The 16,780-nt window shown below is 39.5% G+C and overlaps 1 protein-coding gene across 4 annotated transcripts in view; it reads right to left on the reverse strand.

The window, feature by feature from the left end:
- Positions 1-724: 724 nt before the first annotated feature.
- AHI1 (Abelson helper integration site 1) overlaps positions 725-16,780 on the reverse strand; it is a 215,374-nt gene continuing 199,318 nt past the window's right edge. Inside the window, exons 26-27 of one of the 4 annotated variants that reach the window (XM_034669175.1) lie at positions 10,457-10,559; positions 725-2,103 (exon numbers count right to left, since the gene is read on the reverse strand). In XM_034669175.1, coding sequence (XP_034525066.1) covers positions 2,101-2,103; positions 10,457-10,559 — 106 coding nt within the window. In that variant the 3' untranslated portion in view covers positions 725-2,100. Of the gene's footprint in view, positions 2,104-9,275; positions 10,112-10,456; positions 10,560-16,780 lie in introns of those variants that run through there. The other 3 variants (XM_034669174.1, XM_034669176.1, XM_019795062.2) reach the window with 3 other exon arrangements.

Raw genomic sequence — 16,780 nt, forward strand, 5'->3', positions numbered from 1 at the left:
AGACATTTTATTAATCTATTCATGAATCCTTTCTGGAATCTTCTTTGTCAACAGGACAAAAGAGAAAAGGACTGGGTTTTGAGTAACACCAACTTTTCCTGGTTTTGCCTCAATTCTTATTTTTGTCTTCAGTACTTGCAATACAAAAATAACCCTTTATTTTTCATGTGAACATTGAGATCTCAGCAAATATTTAACTCCCCTGCCATATTTCATTTGTCTTGGTTTAATTTTTTTAGATTTATTTAGTTATTTTAGAGAGAGAGAACATGAGAGCACACGAGTGGGGGGAGGGACACACAGAGAGGGAGAGAGAGAATCTCCAGCAGGCTTCTTGCTGCACAGGGAGCCTGATGCGGGGCTCAATCTTGTGACCCTGAGGCTCATGACCTGAGCTGAAATCAAGAGTTGGAGGCTTATCTGACTGAATCACCCAGGTGCCCCATATTTGTCTTGTTTTTTATTTTAAAAAAGATTTCATTTATTTATTTGAGAGAGAGCGTGAGAGAGAGAGAGCACAAGAGTGGGGTGAGGGCCAGAGGGAGAAGCAGACTCCGCACTGAGCAGGGAGCCTGATGCAGGACTCAATCCTGGGACTCCAGGATCATGACCTGAGGTGAAGGCAGATGCCTAACTGACTGAGCCACCCAGGCGCCCTGTCTTGTTTTAAAATCTTTGTGCAACTTGTTGAAATCCTTTGTGATTAACACCTAAATCTGAGAATCAATACATATTTCAAAACTATGAGCTGAAACTGCAGAGAGATGCATATTTTATTTTGTAATTACCAAGTGCATTCACAAAACAGACAAAATAAATTGGCCCAAGGGTGACTCCAGCTGCCTGGGCCCAGCTGTACCTGAAGGACAGCCGTGTGGGTCCAGGACTACGGGAGCTCGGTGCCACCGGAGCAGATTTCGGGGCTGATTGCTGAGGGCTTCTGCCAACACTGGTGCCACTCACCACTTTCACATATGCTCCCCCTTTAAGTTCTACACACCAGGGGCATGTTTACCAATTTTCATGCCTCTACAACATGTGCAGGGATAGGAGCCACAAGTATTTTTACTAGAAGATATTTCACGCCAGGTATACATCTGGGCAAAATTTACACCTCAATGCCCAACACTTTTTCTCACTTCTTATTTTAATTGATTCAATTGTCTAATTTGGTAATAAGTTTTCTGACACTATATTAGTTTTGACCACATTTGTGGGGTTAAATATTTTATTGACAGACTTATAATCACATTGTTGAGAAAGGAGTCAAGAAAAAAAAAGAACTTTCCTATTATAACACTTTAAAATATATAGTCACATAGTAATAACACCATTAATTATGGAACTTGAGCAATAAATAATGCAATGTAATAATTTAAGAGCAAATGTTAAGACTAAAATAAATATTCAACAATGTAAGTCTACAAATGACTTATATGCTTAAATATGAAATGTTTTTTTAAAAAGTAAAGAAATTTCAAACACTGCTGCCAATCTAGCCAAAGGCCAGTTTAGTTCTTATGTATCAAGTTACATATATGATTCATTCAAAACAAACAATTTTACTCCCTTTTAATGTCTTTCTCACTGGGACCATTTAGAAGGACACAATATTCTGAAGCTGCTTATCTCTTAAGCAAAGCTAAATTTCAAAAGCATACCTTCATATTCTAAACATAACATCACACCCACAACCAGTTACAGGTATGATAATATTAAATGATTGCTTGATGGACATCCTAACAGTGTAAACACTTTTCCTTCATGTTGGTTGAATAGCAATTATGTTTTGTTCTTTATGGGTTTTCCAACAGTGGTCATGTAATTCTGATGTAATTACTAATATATACAAGTACCAATACTTTGATCAACAACAATCACAATGGTTTGTAACAATGAAGGTCAAAAGGCCACATTTATTTTTTTACTTATACCTCGCTTCTGATTTTTCTAGATTCTTTCATGAGGACAAGAAGTCGTGGATCCTTCCTTTCTTCCTTAGTATCTGAAAATTCTTGACTCTGAAGAGAAATTCCTTTTGGTTTAATCTGTCATTTCATTTCTGTGTATTTGGTCGTCTCCTCCTTCTTCACGAACTCTTTACTAGTAGGAAAGTACACAAAATGTGCTCAATGAACTTAAACAATGTCTTTTGCCCACAACCAAACCTCGGTGTGCTCCTACAATGGCATGGGTAATAAACACGCCATGCGACACACACACACACACACACACACACACACACACACACACACACACCCGAGTAAGACCAAAGTACGAATCACCTTTGCTTCTTGATCACATTATTAACATCTTCTAGCGGATGCATCAGCAGATGCATACGGCCTGCTCTGGCACTGACAAGTGAAAAAGAAATACACTTCTCAAATACAGACACTAAGCACGCCAAACCTGGGGCAACTTCCGGAAATTAAGAACAGGCAATCAGAGTTCGTAAAGTTCACTCACTGGGGAAAAAAATTGTCACGGATGATGATCCAAGGTTAGTAAATGGAAAGGATATAGACCATCTTATTAAATAACATTCTTCCATCTGGTCAATGGCTGTGTCTGAATAAATCCAAAAAAATGTCATGTGATAGTGATGGTTAATTTTGCATCTAAATGCAGCTCTAAAATAAAGCAAATTATACCATTAATAAAAATCAAGAACCAATATGTGGATGAAACAAGGAGATTCTTAGAGACCCTGTAGGAAGGACACAAAAACTAGCTGGTGGTGTTGAACCTCACGCTCTTTAATGCAATTATTCACATACCAGTGCTCAGTATCTAGACTTAGATAAAAATGTTGCTGTCCTTCCTCTGAACAGAAAGGGCTTCACGCTTGATGGCTCCGAGAAAACAAAGGCAGCTTAAGACGAGAAAACAAAGGCAGCTTAAGAATCTGGTTAGGGTGCAGGTCAATGCCATTGAACACTCCTGAGACAAGTAAAAGCTGGAGCATTGGGGCAAGAGAGGGCAGGCTAACTAACCACTTCCTGAGGTCCTTCCCTGGTAGCACAGGAGGCGCAGGCAACATCTGTGTTTTCAGGGACAGGCTCAATCTTAAATAAATAGTTACGCTATCTTTTTTGATATCTTTTTTGATGAGCGACATTTACGCATGAGGGGGGGAAATCCTTTGTCAGTCTGTGTTTCCTGACTTGAACTTTGTTGAAGAGAGCTACCACAGATAAGCTGGGAGTACATGCAGAAGTCCAAAAACATTTCAAGTGAGGCTCACGAGAGCTCCTAAAGCAGGGTGTAAAATGGTACAGATGTGCTGTGCCACGGTCCCATCGCACAAGGGGCCACAAAAGGGTGTCACATTCACTTCTGCCCCTGTGTGCATACATGTACTGCCCACAAAACTTGTCCCAAGTTAGGGCCCAAGAAAAATGGGAAAGAAAGTAGAAAAGGTTCAAACAGATGCTGGGCACAAGTGCCTGAGAGACCCTACAAACATCTGCAAGGGGCTGTGAGGAGGGTAAAAGGATCTTAGAGGAATAACAAGGCAAAACAGAGTGGGAGGAGGCATTTGTAAAAGTGGTCACAAAAACAAAGAAGAAAAACAGAAAAGGGAAGGGAGAGAAGAACAGCTGGAAGTGAGTGAGCTGGATCCTGCACGTGCAGAGGATGTAGGACAAGTGACACTTATCAGGTGGAGCCTGCACTCTGAGACGTAAACAGAGAAGGCAGAGGACCCTCAGGAGGGGGAACCCTCTAGAGAAATGTAACTAGAACATGCTGAAGTAGGCAGTGTAGATAATATCTTTAAGGGAAGTGAATCAGACTAAGAAGAGGAAGGAGCCCTGGACACAGGATGAAAAAGACTGCCCATGAAAGGGGGGAAAGGGACAGAGGAGAGGGAAAGGAGGAGAGACGTCCAGGGCACACCTCTGACAAGGGGGACGTGGGAGTGGTGTGTGAGCACGACAAGCGCTGACAGTACAAGACGGAAAAGCTGAGGCAGTGGATGGCGATTTGCTGAAAGGGAAGAAAGGCCATCCAACTGAAAGACCCCAGAGCGAATTCAGATGTGGTCTTTCTCTGAGGTGTCTCCTCATGATGTGGCCCCACATGCTAACGCAGGTAGAAAATAACAAAATGAGGGCCTTCTTTTTCAAGGCAAATTATATGGAAAGAGAAAGAAAAATCTGCGTACTAAGATTCTGGAAAATGAATATGAAACTGGGTTAGTGCTTCTGTGTATGTTACGTGTGAAAAATAAGACTCATAAAAATACTGGGCCCTGCCCTGCAAGAAATTCAATCCAGTAAATATTTCCTGAAGGCTTACGACTTGGCCAGACACCAGGCTAAGTACTGGGGAGAAAGGGGGCGAGCATAGTAGAGCCCCTGCCTGTAAGCACTTGCCATCCACTCAGAGCTGAGCACCGTGGAACAGAAACAGCCCTGAACTTGGGAGCCAGAAGATCAAGGTCTAGTTCAGGCACTTTACCTGTGACTCTGAAACCCTGGTTTCTGCAAATGTAGAAAGAATGGACTATATAAGAAAATTTCTAGAATTACTTTCATTTTAAAGGAAATGACCAAATAGTAGATATCAATATATGTTGAGTAGAAAAATTAAAAACTACACAAAGTAAAATGAAAGAAAAAAAAATCACCACACCACCACCATTCAGAGGGAACTACTGACATTTTTTTAAATGTATATTGTTCAATATTTTAGGCACGTTGTTGACCCTTGAATAACACAGGTTTGAAACGCATGACCATTTAGACCCAGATTTTTTTCAATAAGTATGTTGGAAAAGTTTTTGGAGATTTGTGACAACTTGAAAAAACTTGCAAACTAGCTTAGAAATATCAAAAAGAAAACTAAGAAAAAGGTATGCCACAAACTCATAAAATAGACACTAGTTTCTTTTTTATTATTTACTACCAAAAAATAAACAGAAACATATACATGTAAGCAGCTCGTCTCTCCAGTAAATTGCGTATCACAGTAAAAAGTGATCTCTCACAGCTCCTGCATATTTTTCACTGTGTTTAGTGTAATACTGTAAATCTTGAATAACACTATGGGACCCAGGCAAAGTGTCACCAGTGATGCTGGAAGTGCTCCCAAGAAGCAGAGAAAAGTCATGACATTACCAGAAAAACTTGAATTTCTTGAGATACCTACCATAGATTGACACCTGTGGTTGTCTGCATTTTTCAAGATAAAAGAATACAGCATAAAGACCATTGTAAAAAAGGAAAAGGAAACTCGTGAAGTCGTTGCTGCAGCTACACCAACAGGCATGAAAACCCTGCATGTTTTGCAAAATACTTTTTTATAAGATTTTATTTCTTTATCTGAGAGAGAGACAGTGTGTGTGTGCATGAGCCAAAGGCAGACACTTAACTGACTGAGGCACCCAGGTGCCCCTGCAAAATACCTTTTTATTTTGTATTGAAAATGCAGCTTTCATGTGTGCATAGGACTGATAAAAGAAAGATGTACTTATAGACTCTAATATGATTCAAGAAAATCGAAATCATTATGTGACAACTTAAAGCAAAAGGAAGGTGGAGGATCCGGAGTTGGAGAATTCAATGCCAGCAAAGGATGGTTTGATAATTTTAGAAAGAGGTTTGGCTTAAAAAAAGTCAACATCACAGGAGAAGCAGTTCTTCCCACCAAGAGTCAGCTGAGGAGTTCCCAGAGGCCATTAATAAAACCACCGAGGGCCAAGGATATCTGTCTGAACAGATTTTTAATGCAGATGAAAGTGCCTTATTCTGAAAAAAATGCCACAAAGGACATTCGTTGGTGAGGAAGAGAAGCAAGCACCAGGATTTAAGGAAGGCAAGAAGGGATAGGCTAATTCTACTGTGTTGTGCAAATGCAGTCGGGTTTATGATTAGGACTGTCCTTATCCATAGAACTGCTAACTCCAAGGCCTTGAAGGGAAAAGGTAAAGACTAACTGCCGGTGGTTTGGTTGTACAACAAAAAGGCCTGAACAATGAGAACCTTTTTCCTGGATTGATTCCATTGATGCTTTGTCCCTGAAGTCAGAAAGTACCTTGCCAGTACTGCAGGACTGCCTTTTAAAGTTCTTTTGATATTGGACAATGTTCCTAGCCACCCAAAACCCCATGAATTCGACACTGAAGGCACTGAAATGGTCTACTTGTCCCCAAACACAATGTCTCTAATTTAGCCTCTAGTTTGGGGGGCCATATGAAACTTTAAGTCTCATTACACATATTACTCTAGGGAAAGGAGTGTCAATGGTATGGAAGAGAACCCCAACAGAGAGAACATCATGAAAATATGTAAGGATTACACCACTGAAGATGCCATCATTGTTACAGAAGAAGCCATGAGAGCCATCAAGCCCAAAATGGTAGATCCTTGCCAAAGAAACGGTATCCAGATGCTGTGCATGACTTCACAGGATTTATAGCAGAGCCAATCAAGGAAATCATGAAAGAGATGGTAGATACGGCAAAAAAGTGGGAAGCAGGGTGAAGGGTTTCAAGATATGGATCTTGGAGCAATTCAAGAATTGACAGACACCATACCAGAGGAATGAACAGAAGACAGCTTGATGGAGAGGAGTGCCTCTGAAACGGTGTGTCAGACGATGAGGAAAGACGTAAGAAGAACCAGTGCCAGAAGACAAACTGACACTGGACAGTAGACAGTCCAGCAGAAGGATTCTGATCATTCAAAATGGTTTTGACTTCTTTTATGACTGGGACCCTTCTATGATATGGGCAATGAAACTAAAGCAAATGGTGGAAAAAGGATTGGTATCCTATAGAAACATTTTTTAAAGGATTTATTTACTTATTTGAGAGAGAGAGAGAGGGCAGGGGGAGGGGAAGAAAGAGACAGAGGGAGAGAATCTCGAACAGACTCTCTGCTGAGCACAGAGCCCGACCCGGGTCTCAATCCCAGAACCCTGAGATCATGACCTGAGTTGAAACCAAGAGTTGGCAGCTCAACCAACTGGGCCACCCAGGCGCCCCCTGTATAGAAGCATTTTCAGAGAAGTGAGAAAGCAAAAAAGTCAGACAAAAATTACAACGTATTTCTGTAAAGTTCTACTGAGTGTGCCCGCCTCTCCTGCCTCCTCGTCTACCTCTGCCACCCCCAAGACAGCGAGACCAGCTGCTCCTCCCCCTCTTCCTCCGCCTACTCCATGTGAAGATGACAAGCATGAAGACCTTTATGACGATCCACTTGCACTTGATGAATAGCAGATAATCAGGCCATACAGCCAATGAACTCACCTATTGTGTATGTGTGCACGTCTGTGTGTGAAAATGTAATTAACTTTGTGTCATCATCATCATCTCATCACTGTCTAAGTATTCTCTGTATAGAACATTATGTGCAACACTTGTATGGAAGTGGACAGACTATCCTTACATAGGCAGCGATAGGTAATAAAATTAATAACGTTAGTTTTCTGTTTTTTAACTTTGCTTTCAAAGAATTACATTATAGTACAGGATGCCTCTCTCTCCCCTAATCAGAAAAACGGCTTCTCAGCCTTTCATCACACATAAGTTATTTTTTTTTTAAATGTAACAATATTTTCAATCAGTATCATGAAATAGAACTACAACACTGTATGCCTTAACAATTCATTCATTACTATACAGGTGAGGCAACTGGGAAGCAACTACACTGATTACACTGGGCCACCATAAAGCAACCATATTGGTGCTTCTTTGTTATCAATACAGGAATAGTTGTACCTTTAAATAAATACGACTTTCACATTATCCTTTCATTTTTTTTTTTAAAGATTTTATTTATTTATTTGACAGAGATACAGACAGCCAGGGAGAGAGGGAACACAAGCAGGGGGAGTGGGAGAGGAAGAAGCAAGCTCCTAGCGGAAGAGCCTGAGGTGGGGCTCGATCCCAGAACGCCGGGATCATGTCCTGAGCTGAAGGCAGACGCCCAACCGCCGTGCCACCCAGGCGTCCCTATCTTTATTTTTTTTTAAGATTTTATTTATTTATTTGACTGAGAGGGAACACAAGCAGGGGGAGTGGGAGAGGAAGAAGCAGGCTCCTAGCGGAAGAGCCTGAGGTGGGGCTCGATCTCAGAACTCCGGGATTATGCCCTGAGTTGAAGGCAGACGCTTAACGACTGAGCCACCCAGGCGCCCTTATCCTTTCATTTTTGATGTCAGTGTTAGTAATCAACAGTGCTCCATATCACATAAGACAGTGATGATGGAGGTACAGACAGAGGATTCCTCTTGTACACAGCGGCTGTAAACTGACGATATTGATATAGTATAGTACGGTAAATGTATTTTATGTATGATTTTCTTAGTAACATTTTTGTTTCTCCAGCTTACTTTATTGTAAGAGAACAGTATATAATACATATAACGTAAAAAATATGTGTTAATCAACTATTTAGGTTATCAGTAAGGCTTCCAGTCAACAGTAGGCTGTTATTGTTAAGTGTTGGGAGGAGTCCAAAGTTATACGTGGATGTTTGACTGCATGGACTGGGGGCTGGCATCCCTAAGCCCTGTGTTGTTCAACAGTCAACTGCACATGTTATATACAAACTATTTATAATTACCTTTCTTTTACTTGAAAATTTATCATAAACGTCTTTCCATGTCTATGAAAATACTTCTATAATGTAACGAATATTATTACATGGTATTCTCTTATATAAAGGTTTCATAATTTAATCAACTCTATATTTATAGAAATTCAATTTTTTCCTTCCTATTTTTTAAAAAATTAACTCATCTAATTTAGAGAGAGAGAGAGCACGAGCAGGGGGAGGGAGAGAGAGAGAGAGGGAAGGAGGGAGAGAGATAGAGAAGCAGACTCCCAGCTGAGTGCAGAGCCCAAGGTGAGGCTCAATCTCAGGACCCTGAGACCATGACCTGAGCTGAAATCAAAAGTTGGACACAACCGACTGAGCCACCCAGGCACCCCTTTTTCTTCCTATTTTTAAAACACCGCTTGAAGGAACAGCCTTTTTACTGAGTTGGTGCATGTATACTTGAAAATTTTCCTACAATAGGGTAAAATTGTGCTATGAATGCCCTTTGTCAATTTTCCTTCTTTGTTGATTTTAAGAGTTTTTTTATTTTATTTATTTTTTATTTTTTTAAAAGATTTTTATTTTTATTTATTCGACAGAGATAGAGACAGCCAGCGAGAGAGGGAACACAAGCAGGGGGAGTGGGAGAGGAAGAAGCAGGCTCATACCAGAGGAGCCTGATGTGGGGCTCGATCCCACAACACCGGGATCACGCCCTGAGCCGAAGGCAGACGCTTAACCGCTGTGCCACCCAGGCGCCCCTAAGAGTTTTTTAAAAAAAAATATGTTAAGGGTATTAATTCTTTATGTGTCATATATTTTAGGAAATTCTTCCTCATCATGGGTTATTTTTTGTTAGATTTTGCTTATGGTGTGTTTTTTCTCTTTGACATGTATCATTTCAGAATTTTCATTATTAAAATTTGTTTCAAAATGTTTTCTGATTCTGCTACAAAGGATAAAAAATCATTCCTTAACCCATGATTACATTGCTATATGATTTTGGTAACATGAGTCTTTATTTTTTTATAATTAAAATCTACACAATTCTGAATCTTGCTTTCGTACAGTGACAATTCTCTAAGCGTGCTGTAATACAGCTGAAATGCCTCACTTCCGGCAGACAGACTTCATTGTGCCTGACTGAGAGAACAGTGGCCTTCGTATATTTCTTCCCCCACCAGAAAACATCATCATTTAAACAAATGTGCCTCACTGGCCTGTCTCAGTAGAAAAGTGACCCCTCCTTCTTTCACATTCTAATGTGTATATTTCCTCTGGTCCCCAGGGATTATTCCCCTTGTCCTGCATCTTGAGTGGCTCCTCTCGTGGGGCTCTTTCCTTTCCGTTTGTACCTACTCTCGTTATTCCTCTCTATAAAGGTCTCTAAATCCTGTGTTTTCCACTGCTTGCTGTCCAGCTTTTCCTTTCCTTTGAAGTACAGTTTCTTGGAGAAGCAATCTATTCTGAGCATCTCTTCCTTTGTACTGGAGACAATCAGATTCATGCTTCCGGAACTCTCATCAGAACTCTCCTCTTGCAGGGCATAAATGGCCTCTTGGCTGCAAATCCCAAAAGGGCACTTTTCAGTCCATATTTTACTTCTCCTCCCTTTGGCATTTGTCACTGTTTATTTATTTTTAATTGCAGTATAATTAACAAACAATGTTATATTAGTTTCAGGGCTACAACACAGTGGTTCAATGATGCTATACATTACTCAAAGATTATGCTAAGTGGAGTTATCACCTGTCACCAAAAACAGTATCACAATATTATTGACTATATTCCCTTTGCTGTACTTTTCATCTCCATGACTTATTTGGCATTTGTCATGGTTGACCATGCCTCCCCAAATCTTTCCCTGCTGACTCTATGATACAACTTTCTCTTGGTTTTCCTCTTACCTTCATTAGGGTGACTTTTCTGCTGGTTTTCTCATTCTTCTTCAAGTGCATATCCATTATGTGTCCTCGGTCCTCACGGCTCTGCTCTTTGCCCACTTCAGAACTACAGGAGGGAAAGATGAGAAACAAGAGCCCATAAGAAAGCTGCTCTCACATGAGGCTCTGATTTAGGATGGGGGCAGTGGGAATTGAAAGAGGAGATCAACAGGAGGATCTGAAAGAACATATGACACACTATATAAGTGATTATATTGGGGGGTGGGAAGCAGGGAGTTGCTCAAAATAATGTAGAGACATGAACCTTTAGCTGGTTGGGTTCTTTTTTTATTATGATGAAGGGACAGAATAAAATAAATTTTACATCTCTCAGAAAAATATTAGATGCCTGGGAAAAACCAGAAAAATTTTTTTTATCAAAAAAATAAATAAAAAAGAAAGTTTTTATCAAATTAAATGGAAAACCGCATGCGTGGATGTGTGTGTGTGCACGTGTATGTAGAAATAATAGGAGATTCTTTAGTGACAAAGAAAGGTGAAGGAAGTTTACGTATAAGAAAGCTGTAATATGATCCAGGAATTCCATTACTGGATATTTACCCAAAGAAAATGAAAACACTAATTTGAAGAGATATATACCTCTATGTTAACTGCAGCATTATTTACTATAGCCAAGATATGGAAGCAACCCAAGTGTCCACACTGTTTATTTTTAATTGCAGTATAATTAACAAATAATGTTATATTAGTGTCAGGGCTACAACACAGTGGTTCAATGATGCTATACACTACTCTATGATTACGCTAAGTGGCGTTTTATATAAAACTATTACTCAGCCATAAAAAAGAACAAGATCTTTCCATTTGTGACAACATGGATGGACCTAGGGGGTAGTATGCTAAGTGAAATAAGTCAGAGAAAGACAAATACCATACGGCTTCACTTACATGTGGAATATAAAAAACAAAACAAATGAACAAACAAACAAAATGCAGATTCAGACCTGCAAATACACAGAACTGATGTTTGCCAGAGCAGAGGGGAGTGGGAGATCCAGGCTTCCAGTTATGGAATGAATAGTCATGGGAATAAAAGGTACAGCACAGGAAATACAGTCAATGAGACTATAATAGTGTTGTATGGTGAGAGATGGCAGCTACCCTTGTGGCAAGCACAGTATATTTGGACTTATCGAATCACTATGCTGTACACCTGAAACTAATGAAACACTGACTATGTGGCAACTATACCAAAAAAAAAAAAAAAAGCTCTGATATTCTGACCTGTGGGATGTGGCATGTGCTTTCTAAACAGTTCAACAATAGGAGTAAAATATAAAATACTTTATGAATGAGTGCATAGTAGTGTAAATAATGTTAGGAGAAAGAAAATACAAAAACAATGAAAAAAGGGAAATTTAAAGAGTGGAAGACAGTGTCTCCTTTCTAGAATATCTAAGAATGGTGGAAGAGTTTGACACAGATGAAAGAATTTCAAAATCAAATAATACGTAGGACTGACTAAATAGAGACTGCTATGAACTAAGCTGTGTTGTCTCAAAATTCACAGGTTGAAGCCCTAATCTCCAAAGTGGAAGCAGGGCCTTTAAGGAGGTTAATTAAAGTTAAATGAGGCCATAAGGGGAGGCTCTAATCTATGGAACTGGTAGTCCATATAAGAGAAGAGACAGCACGGAGCGCTCTCTCTCCACACTCGCACAGAGGAAAGGCCATGTGAGGACACAGCGGGAAGGTGGCCATCTGCAAGCTGGGAGGAGAGGCTTCACCAAAAATCAACCCTGTTGGAACCTTGATTTTGAACTTCCAGCCTCCAGAACTGAAAAAATAAATTTCTGTTGCTTAAGCGACCAGTCTGTGGTACTGTTATGGCAGCTGGAGAAGATGACATGGAGAAATAAAGGTAAGTAAAATGAAATCAGATGGCTGAGAAGGAAAAGGTCAGAAATGAAAAGATGAAAGAACAAATAAAGTATATACTTCAAAAGGGGGAGAATAATGAAAGAAAGGAAAGGCTGAGCTCAAAAAATAAGCACTGATAATTTGCAGTCTCTCTCCAGGGAACCCATCCTCGGGCATTAAAGTAAAAATTCAGGTATCTCCGGGGGCCAGGGGAGTAATATGGTGAATGAGAGAAGCAAGCCGAGGGAAACACAATAACCTGGCAAACTGGAGAGTGGATGACCCATGTAGGGGAGGCAATCCACTGCCTCAGCTCCAGCTCAGGGATACCATGGAAGACTGTGGAACTGTGGTCCAGAACTTCAGAGTATTTTCAAGAGAAGTAGAAAATCTGCATTTATGTGAAACCTTTTTTTGTATCTGGCAACTGAAAATTATACACACACGCATGCATGCACACACACACGCTGGACCTAACCAAAGATACTAGGGCTGCATCTTGCTGCGCAGGCCCTAGTTTTTGACCTCTGTTCCAGCCACAAAGTACCTGCTGGCCTCAAGGTACCCAGGCACTTTCACACTTTAGCTCCCAACATCCTGACATCTAGGTCTTTTTCTTTTTGTTCACCCTGTCTCAACAGGGTCTTTAAGACTTAAATGCTATCTTACATCTTTGGCTTTCACTGATCACTGTAGGAAAATCAGACTGTATGATCTTCTCCACCTTTTCTAATAATCTATATACAATGTAAAAGAAAATTACCTTGAAAACACATACATCTAGACTTTTGATTATAGCCAAGATGCAGTAACAGGGACTAGATATACTGCTTGACTAAAACCACCACCAAAAAACAAGAAACAAAAAAACCAAAAGACACTGGACAAAATATATGAAACAACAGTTCTCAAGACAATGAATCACTGGCAATAAAGGAAACTGATATCTAAGAGACGGAGAATAAATGAGATGAACCCTATGATCATCCATCTTACTACCTTGAGAGTTTTCAGGCCATAGCAAAGGCAGATGACGCCTGCATGGGTCCTGGTGGACTCCCTGACAGCTGAGGGGGTGAGGAGACAGAGGTGGTCAGAGTTCAGAGTGCCAGGGAGGAAAAAGCTTCACAGTGAGAGAATGGAAGATCTGCAAAGGGTTCCCTTCAAGTATTTAGCAAGTACTGATGAACAGATTCATCTGAGGAAACTTCCCGAGGCCAGAACAGTGCCTGTTCCTACCAGCCAGGCTGGAAAACCTCACAACTCAGAGGGCACTGCATAGAGTTCCCAGAGGGATTTGTGTCTGTAGTGAGGAATAATTAATGGCTCTGGTCCCACCTAACAAGACCTGAAATGGTCAAAAAAGCAAGACCTGTAAATGATCAAACTGTTTCGAAGTAGCTTAACTACATTCTATAACAGAGTTTAAGGATATTTATAGAAATGCAGAAATACCTACCAACCAAAAGGTAAAAATTTCAATGTATGGCATCCAATAAAAATTTACTAGAGGGGCACAGAGATAGAAAAATTCAACCTACAATGAGGATAAAAAAATTGAAACTGACCCAGAAGTTAGAATTATCATTAAAACAATGTTAGAAAAAAACATTAAAACAGTTATTATAACTATATTCCACCTGCTCAAAAGGTAAAGTAGACACATGGAAGAAATCTAGAATAGTGAATTTCTAGAGATGAAAATTAAAATGCCTGAGGTGAGAAATATACTGGAAGGGATTAAAGTCAAAATAGACACTGTAGAGAAAAGATCAGATACCTTGAAGACATAGCAAGAGAAACTATTAATAGAAATTAAATGGAAGCCACGGCAATAGAAAGATGAAATGCATAGAAAAAAAAAGAATTAAAAAAAAGCATCAGTGAGCTGTGGACACTTTTATGTGGCCTAATATACGTGTAATTGGAATCCTTAAAGAGAAGAACAGATGGATGCAGAAAAAAACAAAATAAAACAAAACACAGCTGAAGAAAAAAGGCCCAAATGTTCCAAATTTGATGAAAATACAAACCTACAGATCCAACCAACCCCCAGCACAAGAAACATAAAGAAAATTACAAGGCATACTGTGATCAAATTGCTCAAAACCAGTGATAGAAATCTTACCAGTACCCAAAGTGGAGGGTACTAAACAAGAAAAGTATGCAGCCAAGAATACTTTCAGCTAGGCTGTCACTGAAAATAGAAGGAGAGATAAAAAGCTTCCAGGACAAATAGAAACTAAAAGAATTTACAATCACCAAACCAGCCCTACAAAAAATATTGAAAGGGGTCCTCTAAACAAAGAGAGAGCCGAAAAGTAATATAGACCAGAAAGGAACAGAGACAATATACAGTAACAGTCACCTTACAGTCAATACAATGGCACTAAATTCATGTCTTTCAATAGTTACCCTGAATGTAAATGGACTAAATGCCTCAATCAAAAGACACAGGGTATCAGATTGGATAAAAAAGCAAGACCCATCGATATGCTGTCTGTAAGAAACTCATTTTAGACCCAAAGACACCTACAGGTTTAAAGTGAGGGGGTAGAAAACAATTTATCATGCTGATGGACATCAAAAGAAAGTTGGGGTGGCAATCCTTATATCAGATAAATTAGATTTTAAACCAAAGACTGTAATAAGAGATGAGGAAGGACATTATATCATGCTTAAAGGGTCTATCCAACAAGAAGGTCTAACAATTGTAAATATTTATGCCCCTAACACAGGAGCAGCCAATTATATAAGCCAACCAATAACAAAATCAAAGAAACACATTGACAGTAATAAAATAATAGTAGGGGACTTTAATAGCCCCCTCACTGCAATGGACAGATCATCTAAACAGAAGATCGACAAGGAAATAAGGGCTTTAAATGACACACTGGACCAGATGGACTTCACAGATATATTCAGAACATTCCATCTCAAAGTTACAGAATACATACTCTTCTCTAATGCACATGGAACATTCTCTAGAATAGATCACATGCTGGGTCACAAACCAGGTCTCAACCAGTATCAAAAGACTGGGATCATTCCCTGCATATTTTTGGACCACAGTGTTTAAAACCGGAACTCAATCACAAGAGGAAAGTTGGAAAGAACTCAAATACATGGAGGCTAAAGAGCATCCTACTAAAGAATGAATGGGTCAACCAGGAAATTAAAGAAGAATTAAAGAATTCATGGAAACAAATGAAAATGAAAGCACAACTGTTCAAAATCTTTGGGATGTACCAAAGGTGGTCCTAAGAGGAAAATATATAGCAACACAAGCCTTTCTCAAGAAACAAGAAAGGTCTCAAATATACAACTTAACCCTACACCTAAAGGAACTGGAGAAAGAACAGCAAATAAAGCCTAAACCCAGCAGAAGAAGAGAAATAATAAAGATCAGAGCAGAAATCAATGAAATAGAAACCAAAAGAACAGCAGAACAGATCAATGAAACTAGGAGCTGGTTCTTTGAATGAATTAATAAGATTGATAAACCCCTGGCCAGACTTATCAAAAGGAAAAGAGAAAGGACCCAGATAAATAAAATCATGAATGAAAGAGGAGAGATCACAACCAACACTGAAGAAATACAATCAATTATAAGAACATATTATGAGCAACTATATGCCAACAAATTAGACTATCTGGAAGAAATGGATGCATTCCCAGAGACATATAAACTATCAAAACTGAACCAGGAAGAAATAGAAAACCTAAACAGACCCATAACCAGCAAAAAAATTGTAACAGTAATAAAAAATCTCTTGATAAACAAGAGCCCAGGGCCAGATGGCTTCCCTGAGGAATTCTAACAAACATTTAAAGAAGAATTAACACCTATTCTTCTGAAACTGTTCCAAAAAATAGAAATGAAGGAAAACTTCCAAACTCATTTTATGCGGCCAGCATTACCTTGATCCCAAAACCAGACAAAGACCCCACCAAAAAGGAGAATTACAGTCCAATATTCCTGATGAACATGGATGCAAAAAAATCCCACCAAAATACTAGCCAATAGGATCGAACAGTACATTAAAATGATTATTCACCACAACCAAGTGGGATTTATTCCTGGGCTGCAAGGTTGGTTCAACATCCTCAAATCAATCAACGTGATACAGTACATTAAGAAAATAAAGGACAAGAACCATATGATCCTCTCAATAGATGCAGAAAAAGCATTTGACAAAGCACAGCATCCTTTCTTGATTAAAACTCTTCACAGTGTAGGGATAGAGGGTACATACCTCAATATCATAAAAGCCATCTATGAAAAACCCATAGTGAATATCATTCTCAATGGGGAAAAACTGAGAGCTTTTCCCCTAAGGTCAGGAACACGGCAGGGATGTCCACTATCACCACTGCTGTTCAACATTGTACTAGAAGTCCTAGCCT

Source organism: Ailuropoda melanoleuca, chromosome 10, assembly GCF_002007445.2.
Source record: "Ailuropoda melanoleuca isolate Jingjing chromosome 10, ASM200744v2, whole genome shotgun sequence".
Taxonomy (NCBI): Eukaryota; Metazoa; Chordata; class Mammalia; order Carnivora; family Ursidae; genus Ailuropoda; species Ailuropoda melanoleuca.